This window comes from Chionomys nivalis, chromosome 18 (genome assembly GCF_950005125.1).
Source record: "Chionomys nivalis chromosome 18, mChiNiv1.1, whole genome shotgun sequence".
Lineage (NCBI taxonomy): Eukaryota > Metazoa > Chordata > Mammalia > Rodentia > Cricetidae > Chionomys > Chionomys nivalis.
Window position 1 is genome coordinate 28,624,465 of NC_080103.1, and position 25,530 is coordinate 28,649,994.

General features: G+C 45.5%; 1 protein-coding gene across 3 annotated transcripts in view; it reads right to left on the bottom strand.

Moving 5' to 3' along the window:
- The window catches only part of Cdc14a (cell division cycle 14A), a 149,879-nt gene extending 128,821 nt beyond the window's left edge, over nucleotides 1–21,058 (bottom strand). Inside the window, exons 1-3 of one of the 3 annotated variants that reach the window (XM_057793841.1) lie at nucleotides 20,545–21,056; nucleotides 19,681–19,771; nucleotides 1,100–1,175 (exon numbers count right to left, since the gene is read on the bottom strand). In XM_057793841.1, the coding sequence (XP_057649824.1) occupies nucleotides 1,100–1,175; nucleotides 19,681–19,771; nucleotides 20,545–20,593 (216 nt within the window). In that variant the 5' untranslated portion in view covers nucleotides 20,594–21,056. Of the gene's footprint in view, nucleotides 1–1,099; nucleotides 1,176–19,680; nucleotides 19,772–20,544 lie in introns of all 3 variants that reach the window. The other 2 variants (XM_057793840.1, XM_057793839.1) reach the window with 2 other exon arrangements.
- Between the last annotated feature and the right edge of the window lie 4,472 nt (nucleotides 21,059–25,530).

Here is a 25,530-nt window from a genome sequence, read left to right on the forward strand (position 1 = left end):
GGCTCTTGCTTTCTTAAATGAATGTACATTTTCATGTCAGATAAAACTGCATGACTTAATTCCTAAACAAGCTGGGTGTGATAGGCTTTTGTGCTATGTAACTATTGATTGAAATGTCATTGTATGAGCATATTGTATGACACCACGGTGATGTCAATGGCAAAAATCTGTAAATGTATAAAGCAGATAATATATTCTACAGGAGATGCTCCGCCAGACTACATTTATATCTAAGTTCAACCAAAAACCCAAAGGCAATCGCTGAGCATCTGTGTGTGGAAGACACCGCACTACAGAACAGAAACATTTTATGCAACATAAAAAAAAAACACTAAGCATCATAAGTCTGTGATTACCCTACGAGCATACATCATGGTATACTGTATCCCAGACTGAAACATTCAAGAGGTCCATTTAGAAACTGGAAGGAAAAAATATAAATAATGGTTTCCATGTAGTAAACTCAATACTGTAAATGTCATTTTTCTTATACGCTCAGAGTTTAAAAGGAAAAAGTCTACATGACAAAATCCATATACGCATACAGAAAATGTGAAGGCTCTCATGTAATATAAACACAGCAGGCTAATACTGAATGCCTGCCCACATTCTGCCACAGCGGGTAATTCTACGACTGCAGACTCATGGGTCTCACTTGATTATTAACTCTATGGAGATGACGCTCAACAAATATGCAAAATTTTCCATCTTGACCAAACAAAACCTGGTTATGTGCCTGAGGAGACCCTTCATCACCCCATAATAGCATCTGCAAGCAGGTCTGAAGGCTTTGGAAAAATTCTCCTTGGAGGGAATCTGATAGAAACTCATCAACAACCTAAAAGGCTCTGCCCCTTTCTTAGGTCACAATTGCAATGACTTCATGCAGCTCATGTTGCAGTTGTCCTGAAGAAAGAAAGAGGTTAATATGTCCTTTGTCATCACCAGGAGGATCAATTTCAACTCCTGGTGAACTCTCACAAATTTCTGAAGATCCAATCACCTGATTAAATAGGGTGTGTGCAAAACAATCCCACGGGGCAGGTTTCCTGGTTTAAACATCGCAATTGTGAAACATAAACAGGTCTAGAATACTCACTTTTAGTTTCTTGTTTAGTTTACAGCAGTATCTGTACACCATTGCCAAGTTCAGAGGTCCAAAATCTGCATAGAAACTGAGATACATACACACATAAAATAGCATTTAGTACAAGCACAGCTTTCAGTAATATAGATGCTCACTTTTAACTTCACCTAATTTGTAACCAAATTTCAATTATCCCAGAATTAGGTTCATTACCTAAGTAGTCTGCTCCGTGCCAACCGAGGTACCTCATGATTCCACCCTACTGGTGCCCTACAGTTCTAACCAATCTTTCTTTTTTTTTTAAATATTTATTTATTTATTATGTATACAATATTCTGTCTGTGTGTGTGCCTGCAGGCCAGAAGAGGACACCAGACCCCATTACAGAGGGTTGTGAGCCACCATGTGGTTGCTGGGAATTGAACTCAGGACCTTTGGAAGAGCAAGCAATGTTCTTAACCTCTGGGCCATCTCTCCAGCCCTCTAACCAATCTTTTAACAGAAAACTGTTGGGGCAATTTTCAGTCTTAAGTCCTTCTAACTCCTTGCTGTCATTTAGATGAAAGGATTGAAAAGTAACTAAGGGAATGAGGAACGTGAATTAACTCATGTGGAACACACTCTTTCTGGCCTTCCCTCCCTCTTCCCCCTGAGATGGGATTTCTCTGTGGAGCATTGGAGCCTGTCCTGGAACTAACTCTGTAGACCAGGCCTTGAACTCGCAGAGATCCACCTGCCTCTGTGTTGGGATTAAAGGTGTGCGCCACCACCACTGGGCTCTTTCCTGCTTTCACTTCTTCACTGACTCATAAACTCTGACTCTATGTCTTTAAACCCTCAACACTCATGTATCTTAAATGCGGCCATCCTTTTTCCCTGCCCATTCTTCCCATACTTCCTGTATTAGAAGACATGCTGGCTCCCCTTCCCCTCCCCCACAGGTCTCCAAAACAGTCATCAACCTGAATGTAAATCCCTCATCTCCTGCCAAGAGTCTAATCGGTGACCTAATGGGAAAGAGTGCTCTTGTTCACCCCTGACCCAGCACTGGTCTTCACCTTCGGCTTTGTGCTGGACCCACCACCTACAGGCCTTCCAACACCTCAAACTCAGTGCCTTCCAACACCTCAAACTCAGTGCCTTCCAACACCTCAAACTCAGTGCCTTCCAACACCTCAAACTCAGTGCGCCGAAAACCACCTTTCCTTCAAAATAGCCCCGAGCTTTTCTGAGTCACTGAAGCACGAAACCTCTCAAACATAGTACAGCAGAAACAATTATTATTATATCAAAAAGCTGCCATTCTCACATACCGCTCCCTTCTGGTCCCTCTGAGACATCAGAAGCCCAGCCGCCCTTCAGCTTAGTCACGCTCTGCCTGAATTCGCAGCCTCCTTCCCAATGAAGGTGCATTTCACCATGCAGCTAAACTCACTTCTTTCATCTCCTCCCATTACTCAAAACTGCTGAGCGGTCCCACACTACTGAAGGACGACTCCACCGCCCAGCAACCAAAGCTTAACACACTGTGCTCCCGGCTTCCAGGCTGATTCTGTCTACTAACAAGTCACCTTCAGGATCTCCACTCCACAGGACACATCCACCCCTTACCTCCAAACACTTCACCCATTCCTGCTGCAACGGTCCACCCTCCCTCCTCCCCCTCCCTTCCCCCCCCACAAAGCCTTCCCAGTCACACTGGGGGGGGGCTCACTAAGCTTTGCTCAAAGTCCTCAAAGCTCCCCATTTCAGTGACTCTTTCAGCCAAATGCTTGCAACATCACATATTATGGAGAATGTTACATGAAGATTCCACCCAATCAGCTGCAATATGGGCCTCCCCATCATCTATGCCTCACACAATTGGAAGCACGTCCTAGATGCAATACAACAAAAAATGAGTCGCCATGCAGAAATGCTCATTAGTACTCTAAACAACTCAGTCTTGAGCGCAAACGTATTAAATACTACCAAGTTTGCAGAGACCCATGTTTAAAACACCCTCTTACCGAGGAAGGCATTTAAATCTTTTCTGCCACCCAAATTAGATGTCACTCCAACTACAAGTCTGTCAATACCTACTGGCCTCAGTTAAAAAAAAAATACTGACTTTGTGTGTGTTATCCTTGGTAAACAAGTGGGAATGCTTTGGAACATAGAGAGCTAAAATTGGCTGCCTTTATGGCCAGGGTTCATGGAAAAATAATATAACACAAAATGACCCAGAAAAAGAAATTTCTAATGATTTGAAGTTCCTTATTTATTTCTAAAGTTTGCGATGTGGTGTTAGTTTTATTCTAAAGTTCCCAGCTGGTGCTAAGCTATAAATATAAAGAAAAATCCACTGAAAACTACTAAAATGGGGGCTGGAGGTGTGGCGCACACTCAGTGGCACAGCACACACTCAGCATGCATAAGGCACAGGTTCAACCCCCAGGACCAGGGCAGTAAATGAGAACCGCATATAACTAGGTACCTGACTGCACTGGTAAGGGCAACACTATCTTTACAGCAGAGATTTTATTCTTCTTTGCTTCATTGGAAGTAACACTATTTAGCAAAACATACCTTGGCATTTTTTTTCTATTGGAACATATATATTGACCCTTGTGTAATTTTAAATTAAATATGGAATTTTGGTGATGATCTCAGCTTTTGAAATTCATGCTGAACAAGCTTCAGAAAAGCAAAACTGGGGCCAAGAGAAGTTAACGGTTTTGTGGTTAAGGGTACTGGCTGCCCTTCCAGAAGACCAGGGTTCAATTCCCTGCATCCACATGGTGGCTCACTACCTTCTGTAAATTTAGTCACAGGAAAGCCAATGCCCTTTTCTGGCCTCCATGTGTTTTGTACACACAGTGCACAGACACATGCAAACAAAACACCCATACACGTAAACAGTAAAATGAAAACCCACAAAATAATTTAAATTTAAAAAGAAGCACAGAGAATAAGTCGTGTAATTCCAGCTTCATCCTAACCACTACACATCAACTTTGTTCTCAGAGCTGCACAGGTGAACAATGAAGTCCACTTACATAAATTCACTTTTGGCCCGTGAACCACACACATACATTAATTTAATTTTTTGGAAGAAAACATCTGAAGGTGGAGTGGACTCCTGAACGTGTAGTCCAAGCACGCACGAGTCAGTGCCTCTCTGTTCGGTCGAATTCCAGCAAAGTACCTCCAGATCCAAGGGCAAGCAAAGACCCTGGCCCTGTTTTGTCCTGAAGGAGGGGAGCAATATTCCAGCCTCATTGGAAGAGTTGGATATAGTATTTCATTGTATCATAGCACCTTCATCTCCAAATGAATGGATAAACAAACCAATCTCCCCACCAATATATTCATTTCCTCTAACAAAGTTGGCAAATTTTAGATCAGTGACTAAGATGAATCCCGAATGGCTTAAGAAATGAACACCGGGCAACAGGTTTTCTTCACTCAATAAGTGGAAAGAGCTAAAATCACATGGCTTTGTTTTGACAGCAAAGAAATTCAAAGAACCAACTGCAGCATAGGAAGCCCTACAGATGGAAGGCAGCAGGGGAAAAAGAAGGAAGGCTGTGTCCTTGTCAGAGGGCAAAGGAGGAGAAGTCCAAGAACAGACAAAACATTTTTCGGAATCACCAGCTGCCCACAGGTGTGGAGTCCACAGTGTGATGGAAAATAGAAGCTGAGCCCAGAGACCACCAGTCACGCCAGCGTGTCCTGCTCTTCTCACAGAGTTACAAAACCTATGGCTTATCATTATCTTTGCTTTTTCTAGTGAGCTGTAATTTACGTGAGTCTGTTCGGAGGGAAATCATCACTAGAAGCACCACTATGTTTATTTCTACACATTAGAAACTTCGTGCAAAGCCAGGCAGTGGTGGCACACACCTTTAATCAAAGCACTTGGGAGGCAGACGCAGGCGGATCTCTGTGAGTTTGAGGCCAGCCTGGTCTACAAGAGCTAGTTCCAGGACAGCTAGGGATGTTTTAAAGAGAAACCCTGTAGAAAAGAGAAGGAGGAGGAGGAGGGAGGAGAAGGAGAAGGGAGGAGGGGGAGGAGGGAGGAGGAGGAGGGAGGAGGAGGAGAAGAAGAAGCAGTTTCATGCGAAATTGTTCAACCCCTCGACACAAAGAAATGCTTTACGGCAAGCACTGCCTACTCCTGTCACAAAATAAAATTCATGGACACCCCTTCTAAGCAAGATGCTACAAGTTAACATTAAAGAGCTCTTATAAAACCAAAAAGAGTATTACTTTAAAAAACTAGAATAAAAAATACCATAAGCGTATAAGGCATACAAATTATTTTTCATTTGTGCGTGTGTGTGTGTGTACATGCTTTGTGTGGGGCTGCACATGAGCCTCTGATGAATGTGGAGATCAGAGACCAACCTTCGGGTGCTGGTCCTCACCTCTCCTTCTTTGAGTCAGTCTCTTCATAGCTGTTTGAGCCAGAATACCTGGCTCAGGGCTTCTGGAGAGCACCCTGTCTCTGCCTACCATCAAGGAGCAAGCTAGAATTACAGACTCTTGTGCTATAACATTGGGTACGTCTGTGCATTCTGGCAATGAGAACTCTGGTTATCAGACAAGCCTTTATCTACTGGACCGTCCGCCCAGCCCACCTTTAACTTTGTTTGTTTGTTTGTTTGGTTGGTTGGTTGGTTGGTTGGTTGGTTGGTTGGTTGGTTGGTTGGTTTTTTGAGACAGGGTTTCTCTGCAGCTTTTAAGAGTACCATTGATTCTGCCTGTTCATTTGCTCTCTCCATTACCTGCTGAGAGCCCACTGCTGGCCATTCCCTACCCACAAGTAATTCACCACCTACAGAGAAAACTAGGAAGTATTACAGCAAATACATATAATGCTAAACTAGCATTGTCCTTCCAACACACAGGCTACACAGATGTCCATGTGTCTACAGCTTTGCTTTATTTTGTTTGTTTGGTTTTGAGATTAACCAGTGCCGCCTCTCATCCACCAGCTAATGTTTGCCTTACAATTGATGCTTCCCTCCAACCAAATGGTTCTGGTCATGATAGGAATTCATAATCATCACCTTTTCAGAAGATCCTAATTGCTTGGTGAATACTAACCTAAGACACTGGGGCACAGTCAGAGAGCCCACTCATGCCCTTAAGAGTACAATCCGCCACAGTCACAGATGCCGGTGGCTGAGCACCTAACTAGCTCACAGTGCACAGGACAACCTGGAAAAGAACTAAAGGCCACTTGGTACCATAGGATTCCAGTACCTACTTGATCACGGGTCATTCCTAGGTGCCTTGGTCTCATTATCAACTCCAGTCCCTGGAGAGAGCCTTTCAGGAAATCCCAGCTGCCTCTGGCTAAGAATGTGAGGAACCTCCACTAAGCACTTTCTTTAGCCCTGGGCAAACGGTGGGCTTTCAGGAAATCCCAGCTGCCTCCAGCTAAGAATGTGAGGAACCTCCACTAAGCACTTTCTTTAGCCCTGGGCAAACGGTGGGCTTTCAGGAAATCCCAGCTGCCTCCAGCTAAGAATGTGAGGAACCTCCACTAAGCACTTTCTTTAGCCCTGGGCGAACGGTGGGGTTGTGTAAACCCTCGCTGTGACCACTCTGCCTTAAAGCCAAGAAACAAGGCCAGAGAGTATCAAGGAACCTTCTAGCATGCAGCTCTATCATTTCATGTGTTTTTGCTCTGGAGCAAGTAAATGAAGGGAAAGCCCCTTGGAGAAGCCAATTAATGAAAGCAAGAGGCGGCTTCTCCAGGAATGCTCTGCTAAGAATAAAACTCACTCCCACAGAAACATTCTCAAACCATGCGAGTTAACCCTGTTATTCACCAGCAGTTACTGAAAGCAAGGTGACTAAGCAGACAGTTTTCCCATGGCTTTGGCGGAAACAGAGTGATGGCCGGCCCACTGTTCAGAAAAGGCTAACTCTCTCGCCTTTCTGAAAGCCGCTAAGGTTCTGAAAAGGACTCTAAAGCACTTTCCCGAGCTTTAGTTTTAGTTGTTTCAGTGGTTGGCAGTGATCACATTACCTCTCTAAGCCCCTGGAATTAGAACCAACACCCTCAACCCTGCCTCCAAGAACCCAGGTAGTACGGCTTCTACCTTCTCTTTCTTTGGAGACTTTTGCTTGTTTGGTTTTTGTTTTTGTTTCTTGGGACAGGGTTTCTCTGTGTAACAGCCCTAGCTGTCCTGGAACTAGTTTTTAGGCAGGCTGGCCTCAAACTCACAGAGATTCTCCTGCCTCTGTGCTGGAATTAAAGGTGTGCACCACCACCACAGGGATTAAAGGCGTGTGCCACCACTGCCAGGCTGGAGATTTATTTTTACAACATTTCCTGTATCACCAGGAAACTCAAGCCAGGAGGAGTGTTCTGAGCTCCTGCTTCAGGCCTTCAGCCTAGGCAACTCTCCACCCCTGGTTAACACCTACCCTTGCCTTAGGTCTCACTCAGTCCAGTCATCCTTCCTCAGAGAATTCCTTTCCCATGCCCACCTCTTTGATCGCTCCCCAAACATACATACTCCACAGACTCTGTTACGCCTTCAAAGACCTGAAAGACACAGCTCATTTATTTGGTAGAGTGTTTGCCTGGCATGCACAAAGTCCTTGGTTCCATCCCAATAACTATACAAAATGGAGCATCAAGGTAAATAACAGGTCACGTTCAGCTACGTAGTTAAGTTCAAGGCTAACCTGGGATACATCAAACCCTGCCAAAAGAGAAAAATGTGCCGGGTGGTGGTGGCACATGCCTTTAATCCCAGCACTCAGGAAGCAGAGGCAGGCGGATCTCTGTGAGTTTGAGGCAAGCCTGGTTTACAAGAGCTAGTTCAGGACAGGCTCCAAAAGCTACAGAGAAAACCCTGTCTCGAAAAAGAGAGAGAAATGCTAAAGGTCTCTCCCACTTCAAAGGGCTCACAGTGGTCTAAGTCTTTAACATTTAACAAGCTTATTGTCTAAAACCCACTGCAAGACAAGCTTTATGAAACAGCTGAGCTAAAAGTCAGTTCCTGGGCATCCCTAGCACCAATCCGGGGACGGTTAAATAAATAAAGGATTGGTACATGTACATGGTTGGTTCATTTGAAAAACAAGGGGAGAAAAGAAAAGAAAAACGGGTCTCATTCTAAACACTCTAAATTATGCCAGGCTGAATGTGGCAAGTGAGGATACAAAACAAGGCGAAAGGGCTGGAGAGATGGCTCAGTGGGTAAGAGCATGTACTGCTATTCCAGAGGCCCTGTATTCAGCTCCCAGCACCCACACTGGGTGACTCACAACTGCCTGTAACTCCAAGAGACTCGGTTCTCTTTTCTGACCTCCAAGGTGCCTGCATACATGTCATACACATAGACACTTGCATGCATAAAAATAAATCTTTTTACCTAAAAAGCAAAACTGACCCCAAAAAACAAATATGTAGGGACAGTAAAGGGCCTGTTCATGGTGAGATCAAGCAGCCCTCTTGGGTGAGGAAAGTCTTCTGCCATCCCATCTTCATGACTGATTTGCTCCAAATGAGGCCTGCTCCATAAATAAGCCCATCCCATCAGAATGCCCTTCCTAAAACGTCTTCTTCAATTCAGTCTCAGAGACTTTTTTCCGGTTTAAAGCACCCAGAGCACTTACTTTGGGTATCCCAGAACTGCGGACATGTGTCCCATGAGCACTGTGGAACCACGCCCAATGCCGGCAATGGGGAAAGAGTGGACAAGATCAGGAAGACGCCACTTCACAGAGCCACCCCACCCAGCTTCCTGAAAAGACCCTTCAACCTTCCTTTAATCTCACAGTCAGCAAATAAAATGCTTTTTAAGATTTTCAGATCTAGCCGGGCGGTGGTGGCGCACGCCTTTAATCCCAGCACTTGGGAGGCAGAGGTAGGCGGATCTCTGTGAGTTCGAGACCAGCCTGGTCTACAAGAGCTAGTTCCAGGACAGGCTCCAAAGCCACAGAGAAACCCTGTCTCGAAAAACCAAAAAAAAAAAAAAAAAAAAAAAAAAAAGATTTTCAGATCTACTCTGCTGCTCAGGAGCAATAATTTTATTTTCACAACTCATAGAAGCCCTATATGAGTTCCTTATCCTTTAAGGAATAGAAATGTCTACACTAAGAAACCAGTTACAGGCACTAGGGAGATGGCTCAGTTTAGTGCCTGCTGTGTAAGCATCGGGCGTGAGTTTGGATCCCCAACATCTGTGTAAAAGCCATTTATGGCCACAGGCACCTGAGGAAATAGACAGCCCTGCCAAATCAGTGAGAGACCCTGTCTCAAAAACCAAAATTGGGAGCAGCTGAGGAAGACACGTCATGTTCAGCTAGACCTACTATACAAATACACTGTACACAGACACACACCAAGTACATACATAAAACACACACTTGCATATACATGAACAATTACACATATAACACAGTTATAAGAACACAAATAAATAAATAAATAAATATTAGAAATCAGTTATGCTAGGATTGCTAGCTCAGGAATCGCACCAATCTGCAATCCAAGTGGACCCAAATCATAAGTAAGCAAAACACCAAAGTGGGATTGTTTCTGCTTAAAGTTCACCATGAACCCATGCAAGCCCTTGAGCTGTGTTTGTAAGGGGCTCAGTCTCATACAACGTCCAGTCTTGTTTCAAACTCAGTGCTCAGAAAATGAGATCTCTGGTGTCTACTTCCACTGTGTGTTTAGTCTCAGCAGCAGCAGATCAAGGTGCAAGCGGCTGTCAGAGGCAGGAGGACTAACGTACCAGTGAGCAAGCAAAGTACTTGACTCAAGGCCAACTATGATGACACACAGATGTCACCCCAGTACACAGGAGGCTGCAGCAGGAGGATCATCACAAGCTCAGACCCTGTCCAAAGGAAACTAGAGAAGAGAGGAGGAAAGGACTAAGGGGGGAAGGGGAGGAAGAAAGAGCTTCATTTATAGAGATTATCAATAAAACTTAACCAAATAACTTCAACAGAAGTCAAAGTGCTAGATAACAGGAGGCATTGATATAGGAGAAAAGTGCAGGACTGTGTGTGTGTGTGTGTGTGTGTGTGTGTGTTTCTGTCTGTCTGTCTGCCTGCCTGTCTGCTTGTCTACGTCCGTTGTCTATGTCTGTCTGCCTGCCTGTCGGCTTGTCTATGTCTGTATGTCTACCTGCCTATCTGCTTGTCTACATCTGTTGCATATGTCTGTCTGCCTGCCTGTCTGTCTGTCTACCTCTCTGTCTTATCTGTCCACGTGTACGCGCATGCCACATGTATGCCGAGATAAGAGGACAACTCGAGAGAGTTCTCACCGTGCGAGTCCCAGAGACTGAACTTAGCTCACCCCACTTGGCAGTAAGAATCTTCATCCTCTGAGCCGCCTCACCCCACCCAGGCCTTTAATCTTTAGAAAGCCTTAAACCTGAATCAGTGAACTGTTTAGTGAATGGACTCCTAACCACGGAGTCTGACTACTGCCGAGCACAATCAGTCCATTCATTAAGACAGAAACAGGTTCATTTTAGAACAGTCTTAGGCTGTATGGCATTTCAGTTTAGGTTTCTGTGGGCTGAAGATGTAGTTTGGTGACAGAGCACTTGCCTAGGGTAGGTGAAGCCATGAGCTGGGCTCTAGCTCTTCCAAAAGACACACATGGAACTCTCTAGTTCTTTGTATGAGGTACCTTAGTGAACTGTTAGCTGCTCAGGTGAAAGACAATAAACGTCCTACTTCAAGAGATTGACGAAGGAGACCAATCTGAAACAAAGCACCTCTTCTAGACCTCAAAAGAAAATTGTATCTTAGAACAAAAGAAAGCCCAACTAGCAAATTCTTCCACTCATCAACGAGATAGGAATATGTTGAAAACCAAAACACTAACTTGATTAATAACAGAAAGGCTTCATTTTAAAACTGTGGCTCAGGGGCTGAGGAGATGGTGTATCCGGTGAAGGTGCTTGCCATGAAAAGTTTGACAACCGGAGTTCAATCCCTGGACCCCATGGAAAAGTGGGAAGAGGGAACTGACTCGACAAAGCTCTTCTCTGATCTTCATGTTTGCACCATGGTATGTACACACACACGCACACACACACACACACACACACACTAATAAACAAAAATAATTAAAACTACAGTTCAATACAAACATTTGTTTACTTGAGGCAAGCTCTCCCTCTGTAGCCTGGGCTGGCCTGAAACACACAGGAATCCTCCTGCCTCAGACTCACTAGGATTACAGGTATGAGCCACTTACTACCTTTAGCAAACACAAACGTTTCTTATGAAGGACCTCATCACCAACCACAAATAGTCGTGGGCATTTATCAGATGTCATTCATCTAGGTCATCAAGGATTAAACGTTTCAACCCGAACAACAGAACTTGAGTGGCCCCACCCAATATACACTTCTTTGGTAGTCCTGCAAGTATTGGGTGAATTTTTTTAAACCAACTTTCTTTTCCATTAAATTGAAATTAGAGAGCCTATAAAACTAAACAATAAATCCACAAGTTTAGAACGTCCAACTCAAACCATAACTCCAGAGACCTTGAGATCAACTGTCCTGCACAATCCCTCAGCCTTTAAAGTGGCAAGTGTCCGGGTGAGGGATTGTCTATTTTCTGCTTTAAGACCACAAAAGTCAAAGACTCCATTACAAGGAACCCCTTTTACTCCCAGTTTCCCACCTCACAACACCCACAACCACAAGCAGGTCGCTCCTCCTTCAGACTTAAACCCAGAAACCTGCTTAGCCTGCCATTTCTTCCCAGTCATCCAAACTAAAGAAACCTGTACCGCCAACATTCATCCTCTCAAACTATGGGAGCTCTTGTGCTCCAAGCACGGGTCTGCTCCTTTCCGTTCATCCGGAAGCCCAACAGGCTGAATACAGCATCCCACAGCCACGTCCAGCCTCATGCATGCCTGCTCTCCATTCAACTGCCTTCCAAACAGACTCTTGTTCACCCTAAACATACCTTTGATGACTCTGCCTGAAATCTCCCTCCCTTCCTGCCTCCCTCCCTGCCTGCCCGCCTCACTCATTCCTTCCACTTGAATTTCTGGGGCCCCACTCTTCTGCCAAGCACAGTGTTGGCCTAGGGCTTATGACAGTGAACGAAAACTGGTAGTACTGGCCCTCAGACATCGTAAAATGCCCCGTGCTCATCACACAAACACCCCTCTCTGAAGATGTCTTCAATAACCAGGGCAGTAAGGAGTTCTTATTGTCTTCACTCTGAACACAAAAGACCACAGCTTCATACGCTGAGCTCCATTCTGTCTGTACTTCTGTGTCTCCCTGTGTTTCTCCAGAGCGGGGGTTTGCACAGTGCCCTGCAACTCCATCTACGTGCACAGCCATTTTCATCCACTTACAAATTTCAAGTTATGCTACCTTACATCCCATTAAAAAAAAGTGTTCAATTTTTTTTAAGCACAAAGTTGTTTTGAGCTGTGGCTAAGTAAATAAGTCATTTACTTTGGACTTGGGAATGTGTTTATGAACTCGCAAATGAGAACATCTGATATCTTAGGAGTCTACTTCAAACAAAATAATGAAACCGCCCTGGGGTGACCTGGCACAGAGCGCCATCTCCCACAGCCCGCTTGGATCACTCCCTCCTGCTGCCTGAGAGAAGCAAACCCTGGAAGAAGACTCCTCAGCACTTGAGTGCACGTGTGTGTTCTCCAGGGTTATCTCCGGCAAGCTGAAAAAAATCTGAGTCACAACTTATCACTATGGAGACCAAGGACCAACTATATATACACTGCCAAAACCTAAGAGGTCAACACAGAAAGTTCCTAAACAAATACGAAAGTAAGGCTTGACGGTGGTGGGTCACACAACAAAGAACGGACTGTGAGGAACTGAGCACAGACGCTACACCTAAGAGGCTCAGACAGGAGGGTTATCAAGAATGCAAGACTAGCCTAGGCTACGTGGCCAGCTGAAGGCCAGCCTAAGCTACAAAGTGAGACATTGTCTTAGAAAACAAAAAAGGAAAAAGTGGAACCAACTGTGAGGGCTACGAGTGTTAGAGCCTTGATGTTAGAGCAATTGTCTAGCACGGTCAGTGGTTAATGCAGACACTCGTAAAGAACTAAGAAAAAGTGCCTACTGAGTGCTCAGCCCTAATTAATCAATATCAACCCCTAACCCAAGGCTCTTGGAACAACATGGGAGAGAGGCAGGAAGAATTGGACTAAGAGCTGGAGGATGAGGAAGAGTTCTGTTAAATGCCATCCTTGGAACTCGGCATGGATGTTGTGCCCATGACATCACTGCAGTCATGATTAGCTACACACGATCATGTCGACAAGATCAGTCTTCCAATAGACAGCACTCATTGGACTTAGTGGGTTATTGAGGGAGGGAGAGAGAGAGGGAGGGAGGGAGAGAGAGAGAGAGAGAGAGAGAGAGAGAGAGAGAGAGAAGATACAAAATCAGAGTATGTCGGGAGTGACTAGAGAGCATGAGAAGGTGTTGGGGGTTCCTGGGAAGACTGGAATAGGGGAATGAGAGTACATATGTTCAAGATGCATTTTTTACATGTACTAAATTACCAAAAGCTAAATCAAAATATATTCTGTTACTTGAAAAAAGAAGATCTGAACCATTCTGAAGGTTTTGGTAGGTTAGTTGGTTTAGTTGGTCTCACGCATCCCAAGCTGACTTTGAACTCCTGACCCACCACTACTGAGTGTGAAGATTACAGGCCTGTGCCACCATACTAGGTTTATGTAATACAAGAAATTGAGCTGGGCGGTGGTGGCGCATGCCTTTAATCCCAGCACTTGGGAGGCAGAGGCAGGTGACTCTGTGAGTTCGAGACCAGCCTGGTCTACGAAAAACCAAAAAGAAAAAAAAAAAAGGAAAGGAATTGAACTCAGTATCTCATACATCCTAGGCAAGCACTCTATAAGCTGAGCTACATCCCTTGCTTTGTTTGGTTTGGTTTGGTTTGGTTTGGTTTTTTGAGACTGGGTTTCTCTGTAGCTTTGGAGCCTGTCCTGGAAACTAGCTCTTATAGACCAGGCTGGCCTCGAACTCACAGAGAGCCTCCTGCCTCCGCCTCCCGAGTGCTGGGATTAAAAGCGTGCCCCAAAAACTGCCCAGCTTTGTTTTTTTTTTGTTTGTTTTTTGCTTTGTTTTGTTTTATTGTTTTTAAAGGCAGGAGCTCACCAATCTGGCCTTGAACTCAAGGATTCACTGCCTCAGGTTCCCAAGCAGGAGCCACCACATCCAACCAAGACTGTTCATCTTTCAATCTTCTATTACAGTGCTGGGGATTCAACCCAGAGCCTTGTACATGCCAAGCAAATACTCTCCCACTGAGGTATAACCCTAGTCAACGCTGCTCACTCTTAAAAAGTTAAAACACTTGGGTGACAATCCTTGGATTCACCAGAGAAATTCCACTCAGTCTTGGCATCTTTATTTAGTACTCTGTCATGAAATTTTAGTGCCTTTCTTCAAAAAACAAAACCAAACAAACAAACAAAACCCAAGGGCAGAAAAAATGAAAAAGCATATGATCGAAACAGATGACACACTTTCCTTCTCGCAGACTGGCTTCCCACACCGTTAGCATCCAACGCCACACCCAAGGAGAGGATACAAGGGTTCTGAGAATGAACACTTTTCACTTTGCTAACTCTTGAGACAAAACCCACGACCCACATTTCTAAAAGTTAGCTTCTATTTGGATGACAAGTTCCATCTCCAATACCAAAGAACCAGCTCTTCTGCAGAGGGGAATGCTTTGGAGAGTTCAGTTCATTGCAGGTAAACTTTTGAAAGGCTCTAGGTCTGAAACTAATGTTTGAACCACTAATATTTTAGCCTAATCTCTTGTTTTAACTCTGGCCTATGAAAACACACAGAACCCAAGGATAAAGCATGATTTCTTTTTTTTTTTTTTTTGGTTTGTTTTTTTTTTTTTGGTTTTTTCGAGACAGGGTTTCTCTGTGGTTTTGGAGCCTGTCCTGGAACTAGCTCTTGTAGACCAGGCTGGTCTCGAACTGCCAGAGATCCGCCTGCCTCTGCCTCCCAAGTGCTGGGATTAAAGGCGTGTGCCACCACCGCCCGGCCTAAAGCATGATTTCTTTCTTTTTTTTTTTTTAAATATTTATTTATTTATTTATTTATTTATTTATTTATTTATTATGTATGCCTGCAGGCCCGAAGAGGGCACCAGACCCCATTACAGATGGTTGTGAGCCACCATGTGGTTGCTGGGAATTGAACTCAGGACCTTTGGAAGAGCAAGCAATGCTCTTAACCTCTGAGCCATCTCTCCAGCCCTAAAGCATGATTTCTTATCATCCGTGTTTTATTAAGACGTCTCAGACCTTCATGGAACAAGAATAGTCTGTTAAGAACCAAGTAGAACCCAGGCATGGTGGTGCAAGCCTTTAGTCCCAGTACTCAAGAGAAGCAGGCAGATTTCTGTGAGTTCAAGGCCAGTCTGCTGTACACATCAAGTTGCAGGCCAGCTAGGGATACGTAGTGAAATCAGAGAGACAGAGAAACAGAGATAGAGAAAGTAAGTTCAAATTTTCAATCTCATAGTCTGGCCTCATGAAGCCATTTTGTTCTCAGAAGGTCATTGTTTCCATCGTGGAGTTCGAGCCTCCTTTAATAACTCAACAGACTTCTACACAAAACACAGCTGTGTCCGAGCTAAACATACTCTTATTTAAAGAGCCTGGTTAATAGTTTTTGAGGTGATAATTTACTCAGACAGGAGACATTTCATTGGGACAGTCAGCAAATAATTATAGCTACTGGGCTATATGAGGCCCCATGTGACGATGTACCTAAACACACACTTCCTTCTTTGAAGACTGCGCATTAGGGTGTCTGTCCTCAGGACATAGTCCATAGATAGAACCCAGGTGACTGCACTGGGCCCCATGGACTCGCAGGCCAAAGAGACGCATTCCACAGCCACTCGCCCTCCACTCTTTTCTTCCTTCAGGTTTTGACTCCTGGCTGGCTAATTTATTTATGCTGTCTTCCTTTACTCCCCTCATCCTGAAAACCCTTGACCTCTTCTTTCTCAGAAATAGCTCCATTCTTTACACTGCATGGTGTCCTTGGGAAACTTCCAACTTTAAGTTATTTCAAAGGTGCGCACGCAGCCTCCCAGCACTCAGGAAGCAGAGGCAGGTGGATCTCTGTGAGTTTGAGGCCAGCCTAGAACTCTAAGGTGAGTCTAAGTTAGTAACTTACATAATGAGCTCCAAGGCAGTCGAGGCTATTACAAAGAGAAAACCCTGTCTGTCTTGAAAAGGAAGTTAGTTAGTTAGTTAGTTAGTTAGTTAGTTAGTTAAGGTATATGCTTTTCAAATGATATAACTATCCCTTACGTTTCTCAAATTCATTCTGACCAAGACAGAACACCTGTTCTTACCACCAAAGCCAACCAGCTGCCCCATTTCCTTGTTCCAGCTCACGAGGCTCTCAGACCCACTGTGAAGAGACTACCCTGAGAACCGCCCAATTCCTTTTCCTCAGTATCCTCATCAACTACCCACACATGGATTTAGATCCTGCCTTTTCATCCTCATTGACACCACCTCACTTCAGGCACTGATTCTTTCCCCCTAAACATCCCAAAGCTTCTCTGCATGGTTTCTTACACCGTCTCCAATGGGCCTTAAATGCTATTACACAATTTGTTGGATGGAGGGTGTATATCCTCTGGAACTAGATGGTTCGTTTTCAAATTTCAGTTCTGCACTACTTCATTGACTGTGGGCATCGTATTCAACCTCACCGTCCCTTTTGGCATCATTGTATCAAAGAACGGCAGTAATGCTTGCTTCCTGGGATTGTGGGGAAATGCAAATTCTGTAGTCACAGAACACCTACAAGCGCATCTGGCACAGAGGGAGATGCGCTGTGAATGCCGTTGTTTGCAGTTAGCCTGCATCTAGCTGTGCCGTCTCGGCCCTTCTAAGAGTCTCAAGGCTCGCCGGGGTGACTGCAGGTTCCTCATGCTGGCATTCCACAGTCTGTCCCCACCCGTCCTCTCAGTGTCCTGTATTCCACACACACACACACACCGTGTGACCTGTATACACACCAGCCACGGTGAAGGACTCACTATGCCCTGAACACTATGCTTCCTGAGCCTTGCTTTTCTTTTCTCTCACACCCATATCCAAAAAGCACACCTGCCCATCCTTCAAGCCAGTCTTAGCATCTCCACAGAACCTCTTATGAACATGTCGGCTGGACATGTCCTCACCCTTCCTAGTCCAGGGATGAGGTTCCCCCTCGGGTAGCTTTGTTCCCTTTCATTGCAGTTCCCCTTAGCCACCAACCATGTAGGTTTGGAGTTCCTTAAACCTCGAGAGCAACATGGATGCTCATCACGTTACTCTCTGTACCATCAAGCATAGTGTGATATGCCGGGAAAACGAAAAGATGTGTTTGTGCTGGTAATCGGGACCCTAGCCACTACTGTGGCATGGTGTGGTACACCAAACAGGGGGAAGTCCACGCCATGTTCAGGATGAAAATCTTTCCTTGCCTCACTCTATAGCCCAGGCTGGCTTGGAAGTCACTGTATAACTCAGACTCACCTCCAACTCCAAGCAACCCCCTGCCTCTGTTCCTCAAATGGTTACAGGTATAAACCACCATGCCCAGTTTTTTGTTTGGTTTTGGTTTTGTTTTCCATGAGAAAGGGTTTCATTTTGTCACTCTAACTGGTCTGGAACTCTCTGAGTAGACCAGGCTGTCCTCAGACTCACAGCAATTCACCTGCCTCTACCTTTGCTCCCCATGTGCTAGAATTAAAGGGGTGTGCCACCATTCTCAGTTTCTCATGGCTTCAAGTTCACATCCAAACTCACAAAGTGAACCAGATGGGTTCGCTAAGCAAGTCTGTCCTTGGAAAACACGAGGAACATGGTGGGAAAAAGAAAAAAAAAAAAATATATATATATATATATATATATAATTTGTATCCTGAAGTACAAACACTAAAATCACATAAAACTTTCATTATTAGAATTTCTAAAAAGTCATGATACACTGTGTTTAGTTGATTAACTGTAATCTTTGTGAAGTCTACCACCTAGCAATCCCAAGGGACGTGACTCAGCCCTCACTAACCGAAGCTTGTTCAAATGCATATTAATAAACTTTCGTCCCTGCAGAAGTGCACATAATAGCACGCATACACAGTCCCTACCCTCAGGCACACAAGACGTCCCTAGGCCCTCAGCTAACAAAAAGAAAGCCACGACAGTGCCCAACAATGGAGTGTCCACTCAATAAACACTGGTGGTGGTGACATCATCCAGGTGCACAGGGTCAGGGAACAGGCTGCTCACAACTCCATTCTGTCTAGGAGCTGCGCTGTAATCCGACACCGGGGACTCAGACCTCTCTGCCGGGGCAGCTCGAGGCATTCATGAACAGCAGCAAAAGCCTCTTTCATTCCTGCCCTCGCTCCAGCCATTCAAGAAGCATCCTCCTCCCAGCACTACTGAAAGAACCATCCTGAGGACATCAGTCCCAAGACCCCCTAGGATGAAGTGACAACTCAGGATTACTTTCTGTCAGATAAGACAGGTTTTTGAAGGTCCAGACTCTTCCCTCTTCAAGGCCCCATGGCACCCCTAAATCCGAATTGCCGATATTCTAACAGGACCAACCCTAGAAAGCTCTTACAGTTCCTTTAACTCCACTCATTAACTGTCCACTTGACTATGATGGCAACAAAGTAAAATTAAATGTCTAAATCAGAGGTCGCGGGGCGGCTCTGAAATGCCAGCTCTTTTAGTAAGAGAACATAAGTCGGTCCTGCCTTTCTACTTCTTAAGATTTACTGCTTCCATTGAATGGAAATGGAGCTCTCCAATTAATGTTTTACTGTGCTTAAAATATTCAAATAGCCTTTTCCTTTACATCCATGGGCCTTTACAGAACTCAGTTCTGGGTTCTGATTTTTCACTCTCAGATCTTAATCCAGGGGAGCAAAATAACAACAACAAAAATTATTGCTAATTAGGCAGTTCTCTATTACTCAAAGGTAGAAAAAAAACAATAAAACCATCAAGTCAGATCAAGTCAGGGCACCTAACTAAAACAACTCAATCACACTGGAAACCGTCCTCCTAGCCACAATGTGGATCCAGCCCCATGCAGTCCTGTGGTCCACTTTCTGAAAACAGACTGCTCAAACAAAAACATCCTGCCACACAACCGGAGCCTGTGAACTGCGAAACCTAAGCACCTGTAGAGCACACACTGCCCTGTACCCTGTGGGTACTCCATAAATACCTAGTGACTGATTCACAAGCCAATTACAGGTCTGGTGGTGACAGAGGGTAAGACTGCCTGGTCCCACTCTGGGGAGTGTGAGGAATCCATAATCGCTGTGGGAGTAGGAAGAATTCATACCGTGACATTCTAAAAGGACTGCAATGTTGACAGGTTCAAACTGTAAATTTTGTCTGTGCCCCTCCCCAAAACTATGGTCCTTAAAAAGCTACTAATGCCTTCTGGACTCTTGGGGGAAAGAACCAGCAAGCTAAATAGCTCGGAGGGAGGAGTGTGTAAAAAAAAAAAAAAAAAAAAAAGAGGGAAACTTACTTTTCATAGACCAGCTCCTCGTCGATGGAGAAATAGTGGGTATTTATTGTGCTTTTTGGTCTATTCCTTAAAGTAGCAAAATATAATCGATCTGAAAGACAAGTTTAAAAGACAAGAAAACATGAGAAACAGGGAAGTGAGGCTGAGATCGCAGACCAAGCATGAAAGATTAATAATTGCTAGGCATCATTTAAAGACCCTTTAACACGTGGGATTCTTGTAGAAACACGATCTTCCAGAAAGCAACACAGCCCCTAAAGCACAACTTTCCCAAGAGGATAGATGAGGACCCAGCAGGGGGCAGAACATCTTCAGTGTTCCCTCACCCTGGTTGCGTGCAGGCGGGTACAGACAGGAGCTGTGGGTACCCGCAAAACTGGAGACACAAGTTTGGTTCGAAAACCTCCAGACCTCAGCTGCTGCGGAACGGGGAGAGGCGAGCTTCTTCCCCTGCAGTTTAGCAGACTTCAAGAGGAAGGAAGGAAAGACAAGGGGGTGTGGTGGGGGGGTGGGGGTGTCCTGAAAGCGCTGGCCTGCCACCGAGGGGTAGAGGATTAGCAGACAGATGATTAAACCGAGCAGGTTCCCCAAAAGAGGTTTGGAGGAGGAGCTCAGGCAGAGAAGCCCGCACTGTCCGGGTACGAGGAAGCTACAGAGAGAGCAAGGACGCGAGAAAGAAGCCGGAAGCAGGGGGTCCTCCGGGAGCTGAGTGGTGAGAAGGGGCCCAAGCGCCAAGCAGCAGTAGCTGCGGGACAAGGGCCGAGGAGAAACCCATGGCAGAAGCTGGGACAAAGGGGAAAGCCGTGAGGAGTTGGGGGGGAGTGGCGTGGAAGGGCCGGAGGATGCCGGGCGGCTGCTCCTCACCTTTCATGAACTCGCAAGCCCCGATTAGTTCCCCTGACTCCGCTGCCATCTTAAGCGAGATCCGCACGGGGGAGGGCTGGGTCGTGGCCAACTAAGGTCACCCGCCCCCGGGGGCTTCCCCCAATGCCCAGGAGCTGGGAAGCTCGCGGTCCCGTTCACCGAGTCCGCCTGAAGGAGGAGGCGGGCGCCCAAGGCGGAGGCGGCTGCAGGGTCAGCGCGCGGGGCGCCCCGGGGACATTCCGTGGGGAACCGAGCCCGCTGGGCGCGGGACGCACACGCCCCAGGCTGTAGCCGCTGAGATCCTGACTCTGTGGCGGCGGCTGCTGCTGATGCTCCAGCTGCAGCTCCTGCTGCTCGAGCTGCTGCCGCTGTACCGTCTCCGCCAAGCCTGGGCAACGCACACCAGTTCGCACGGCCGAGCAAAGTCTTCCCCCGGCTCCCAAAGTGATCATGGAGGACGAGGCGTTTGGCCCGGATCGCGCCCGTGGCCACTTGTGCGGCAGCGGGCAGGACTCCGGTGGTGCCCGCGGGGCTGGCAGCAGCTGCTCTGACTCCTCCTTCGCCACCTCCTTTCAACAGCAACTCTTCCTCCCTCTCCTCCTCCTCTTAGGTCCGCCCCCAGACCTGCCTCCCCGCCCTCCCTCGTCCCCCCTCCACTTTCACGGCTCCGCGGCCATCCCTTAAAGGGACAGCTCGGCTTCTTTCTGCGCGCCGGCCTCGGGCCTCAGTTACCAGGCGCCCCGCGGGTCACTAGGAGCCAGTTGCTAAGGCTTTGTTGCCTTTCACCAATTGCTACACAGGAAACTTAGCCCTCAGCCCGGGTGGGGGTGGGGACTGTCAGGCGGGGCCAGAAACTTATGAATGAAAGAGATGGGTTGAGAGAAGTGGATACCTCCGAAGAAGCTGCTGTAGCCTGGCAAGCAGGGATGTTCTGTCTCCACTACCCTTTCTGCATTCTTTAAGTCTTCTTCCTCGTCAGATTTTTCTCGTCCCTCTTCAAGCTCTTTTTCTCACGCTCCACTCAGTTTCTTCTAAACTCTTCTGTGTGAGCGCGCGTACAAACACACACTCACACTGAAAACCCTCAGACCTTCTCCTTGTCGGGTCATACAGCCAGCTGTCTTTCCATCAACCCCTATTTTCCCACCACCGACGGGATCTGTGTGTCATTCTTTATAAGCAAATTTCGAGAGAAGCGCTAAACTCCTAGCTCAGGAATACGTGGACAGATGTCCTCCACGTACTAGACTCTGCTCTCACTTGGGCTTTGTTCTCAAGGGAAAGAACATTCCCATCCAGTTCTCCAAATCCTGTCATTTTGGCCGCCGGTGTGAGCGCAAAATCCTCACAAAAGTCTAAGAAGGCTCTGGTCTCGTACTGTAGGCTATCCTGTGCGAAGTCGAGAAGAAGGAAAGGACCACTTGTCCACACGAGAAATAAACAGAAGATAATTTCTTTAGTCTCTGCTGGAGAACTGCAGGGAGTACAAAGGTTCCTCTCTAAGAGGCCCCGGACTTGTTCTGCAACGTTAAGGATCCAGTTTGAACAACTTTTGTGCTGAGCGCCCTAAGGACTTAATTAGCGGCCAGTCCTTCCCTTACGAAAATGGCGCTACTGAGCTACTATCAGCAGAGCATGCGCTCTGAGTGCTTTCTCCTTGAAACAGGGAACTGTCTGTGCAAGGCTCTGGTTCTCCCTTGCTTGTTGACCTCTAGGGGAAGAAGGGGCGCTCGAGCAAAGAGCCAACTAAAGTGACTTGGAATACTGACGCCAGGGAGCCAACTCAACTGAGGGTTCTTAAGCGCAATTAGCCTGTTTTGTTTTCCGGAAAGCTAACCAAGCACAAAACTATAAGCAGATACGAATTTGATATGCAGAAAAATTATTCACAGCTTTTCAGTAATTCTAGCCAAACACATCGCTGGTGAGATAGTTAAAAACACACCCTATCCTTACAACATCCAAGTGAACCCCAAAACCTGACACATGGAAAGCCGGAGAAATCATTGAGAACAAGGTCCAACCCCCTCATTTTCACATACGGGGAATAGGAAGAGTAGAAGAAAAAGACAAAAAATTTAAAATGGTCAAAAGTCCTGAAAAATAATGAGCTTGAATCTTCGGAAGTGTGTAACGTATTCTAAGAGCCACAAGGCCTAGAGTTAAGAACAAAGACCTCTCAAAGTCATCTTTATTCTCCCATATCTTGGTGCTGCTAGGATGAACAATTCAAAATAACTTTACTAAAAAAACTAATTGATATTTTTGTACAAAAGCTATAGAAAAACAAAATCTATGAATTGCAACCGACCATCATACCTTTGTCTAGAAAACCAGCCAACTCTGAACCCATTTCTAAAGTTGGAGGGTTAAAATTCTTGTAGAGAATTTTTCATCTGAATGATATATTTTTTTAAAGTTGGAGTCAGATATGGTGGCTTGTGTTCATTTACAATGGCCATAGGTATTTTTACTCCTCCCACCATGTAGGGTTGGAGCTCAGGTTCTCGGGCTTGGTGACAAACACAAACATCTTCACCCACCAAGTCATTTCACAGGCTCTTGCTTTTTGTTTTTTTCTTTTTCTTTTTTTTCCCAAACCTCTGAAACAGAGTGTCTCTGTGTAACAGAGCCCTGACTGTCCTGGATTTAGCTCTGTAGGACAGGCTGGCCTGGAACTCACAGAGATCCACCTACCTCTGCCTCCCAAGGGCTGAGCTTAGAGGTGTGCACCCCACCAACACCCAGCTGTTTTTTTTTTCTGTTTTTTTTTCTTTTTTTTTTTTTTTGGAGATAGGTCTCATATAGCCCCAGGGTGGTCTGGAACTCTGTGTGTCGACAAGACAAGGGTGATAATGAACTCTTGATCCTCCATCCAGGAATACAGGCCTCAGTTACAGCATCTAACCGTCACGTGACAGTCATTTTCATAATCTCAGGAGACCCGCAAAGCACTGTCAGAGGGCCCAGATATAACTGGATACTGTCCTGCTGCTTTCTAAAGTGATTTTACATTGCCTCTCATAAAATTCGCCTTGGAGATTTTGCTCATGAGGAATGAATTGCGACCTAACAAAAAGCCTTGTAAAGTAAGTGAAAATGGGGGCAGAAGAGATGACTCAGCAGTTAAGAGTGCTTCAGTTGGGTGGAAGGTGGTGGTGCACGCCTTTAATACCGACTGAGGAGGGCAGGTCTATGTCAATTCAAGGCCAGCCTTGGTCAACAGTGTGAGTTCCAGGAAAGGTTCCAAAGCTACTGGGAAACCATGTTTGGGGGGATGAGGGAAGACAAGAATGCTTCCTGATCTTCCAGAGGACCCAATTCAGTTCTGCTCATGTGTATAGCCCCAGCATATGAGAATCTAAGAGAAGAGTACTTCAAGAGTTGGATTACAGTGTGAGATGTCTCAAACCCAAATGAAAAAGTTATTTTTCCTTAGCATATTTACTATACATCATGATAAAATTTTTTAATACTATGCTGTTTGTAATATATAGCTTTAACAGAAAGTAAATGTCAGCTAAATAGGACCTCTCTAAATCATGCTATAAAAATCTGCAAGCAAAACATCCACCAGTGTGCACACAACAAGATTCTGATGAGATCACAATAATGTCTCAGTGGTGACAGGTCAAAGGTGGCCCTGTCGGCCTTTCACAGTAAAGGCTTGCTTTTACCGCCCATGGAGAAGGGAGCACTGGAAACTTCTTCTTCATCACCCAAGTTAATCCAAGTAAGGAATCTGCTTCCACTTCATACAGCATAAAGAATGACATGTCACACATGAAGAACAATGGGAGAATTACGATGTCCCTTCATGTGGAAAAGGAAGGCGACGTGCGTGCATGTGTGTGTGTGTGTGTGTATGTGTGTGTGTGTTTAGCAGGTAAGGACAGAAGGAGAATACAAAGGAAATGTTGAAATTTCCCACTGCACCTTCAGCGAGCAGACTGCTTAGGCTACCCTGCATCCCAAAGCTAGAAAGCTAGAAAATATACTGCTGAGCCAGCCGGGCGGTGGTGGCGCATGCCTTTAATCCCAGCACTCAGGAGGCAGAGGCAGGCGGATCTCTGTGAGTCTGAGGCCAGTCTGGTCTCCAAGAGCTAGTTCCAGGACAGGATCCAAAGCTAGAGAAACCCTGTCTGGAAGAAAAAAAGAAAGAAAGAAAAAGAAAAAAAGAAAGAAAAGGGGCTGGAGAGATGGCTCAGTGCTTAAGAGCATTGCCTGCTCTTCCAAAGATCATGAGTTCAATTCCCGGCAACCACATGGTAGCTCACAACCATCTGTAACGAGGTCTGCTGCCCTCTTCTGGTCGGCAAACACACACAGACAGAATATTGTATACATAATAAATAAATAAATAAATAAATAAATAAATAAATAAATATTTTAAAAAAGAAAGAATATACAAAGAATATACTGCTGAACGCAGCTTCAAATTCTGCCAACCCCGCTGTCCAAGTGTTCTCCTCAAGGCTATACCAGAAATTCCTAGTCACTCAGACACAACTGCTCTTCAGAAATGCAAAGGAGCTCTTTGACTGCTCTTAGATTAAATTCCTCATATTCTTCAACCTTTCCTTCCAGTCCAAAAACCAAACCTCCTCCTCCGTTTCTACTCCAAGCCCTTCACCAACACGCCCAGTTCTTCCGAACTGTGTCCCAGAATGGCACGCAAGCCCACACTGAGTTGGTGTGACTAGTTACGGCACATGGAGGAAGGAAGAATAAAATTTTTAAAAAGTAATGGAAGACCGTGGTGGGAAGAAAAACAGTAGAAGTCATTAAAACCAAGCATGATCCTTTAGCTGTAAAGATTAAGAGAGAAATACCCTTTTGTTGAAAGAAGTCAAGGAAAAATGAATCGGGATAGTCAAAGGCTTGATGGCCGTGAAATTTACATATTCTGTTTTAACTACTATCATTAGAGTATTTCGTTGAAACATATTTGTCCAGTCAGTAGTGATATTATCTAAGAAGGTAAAA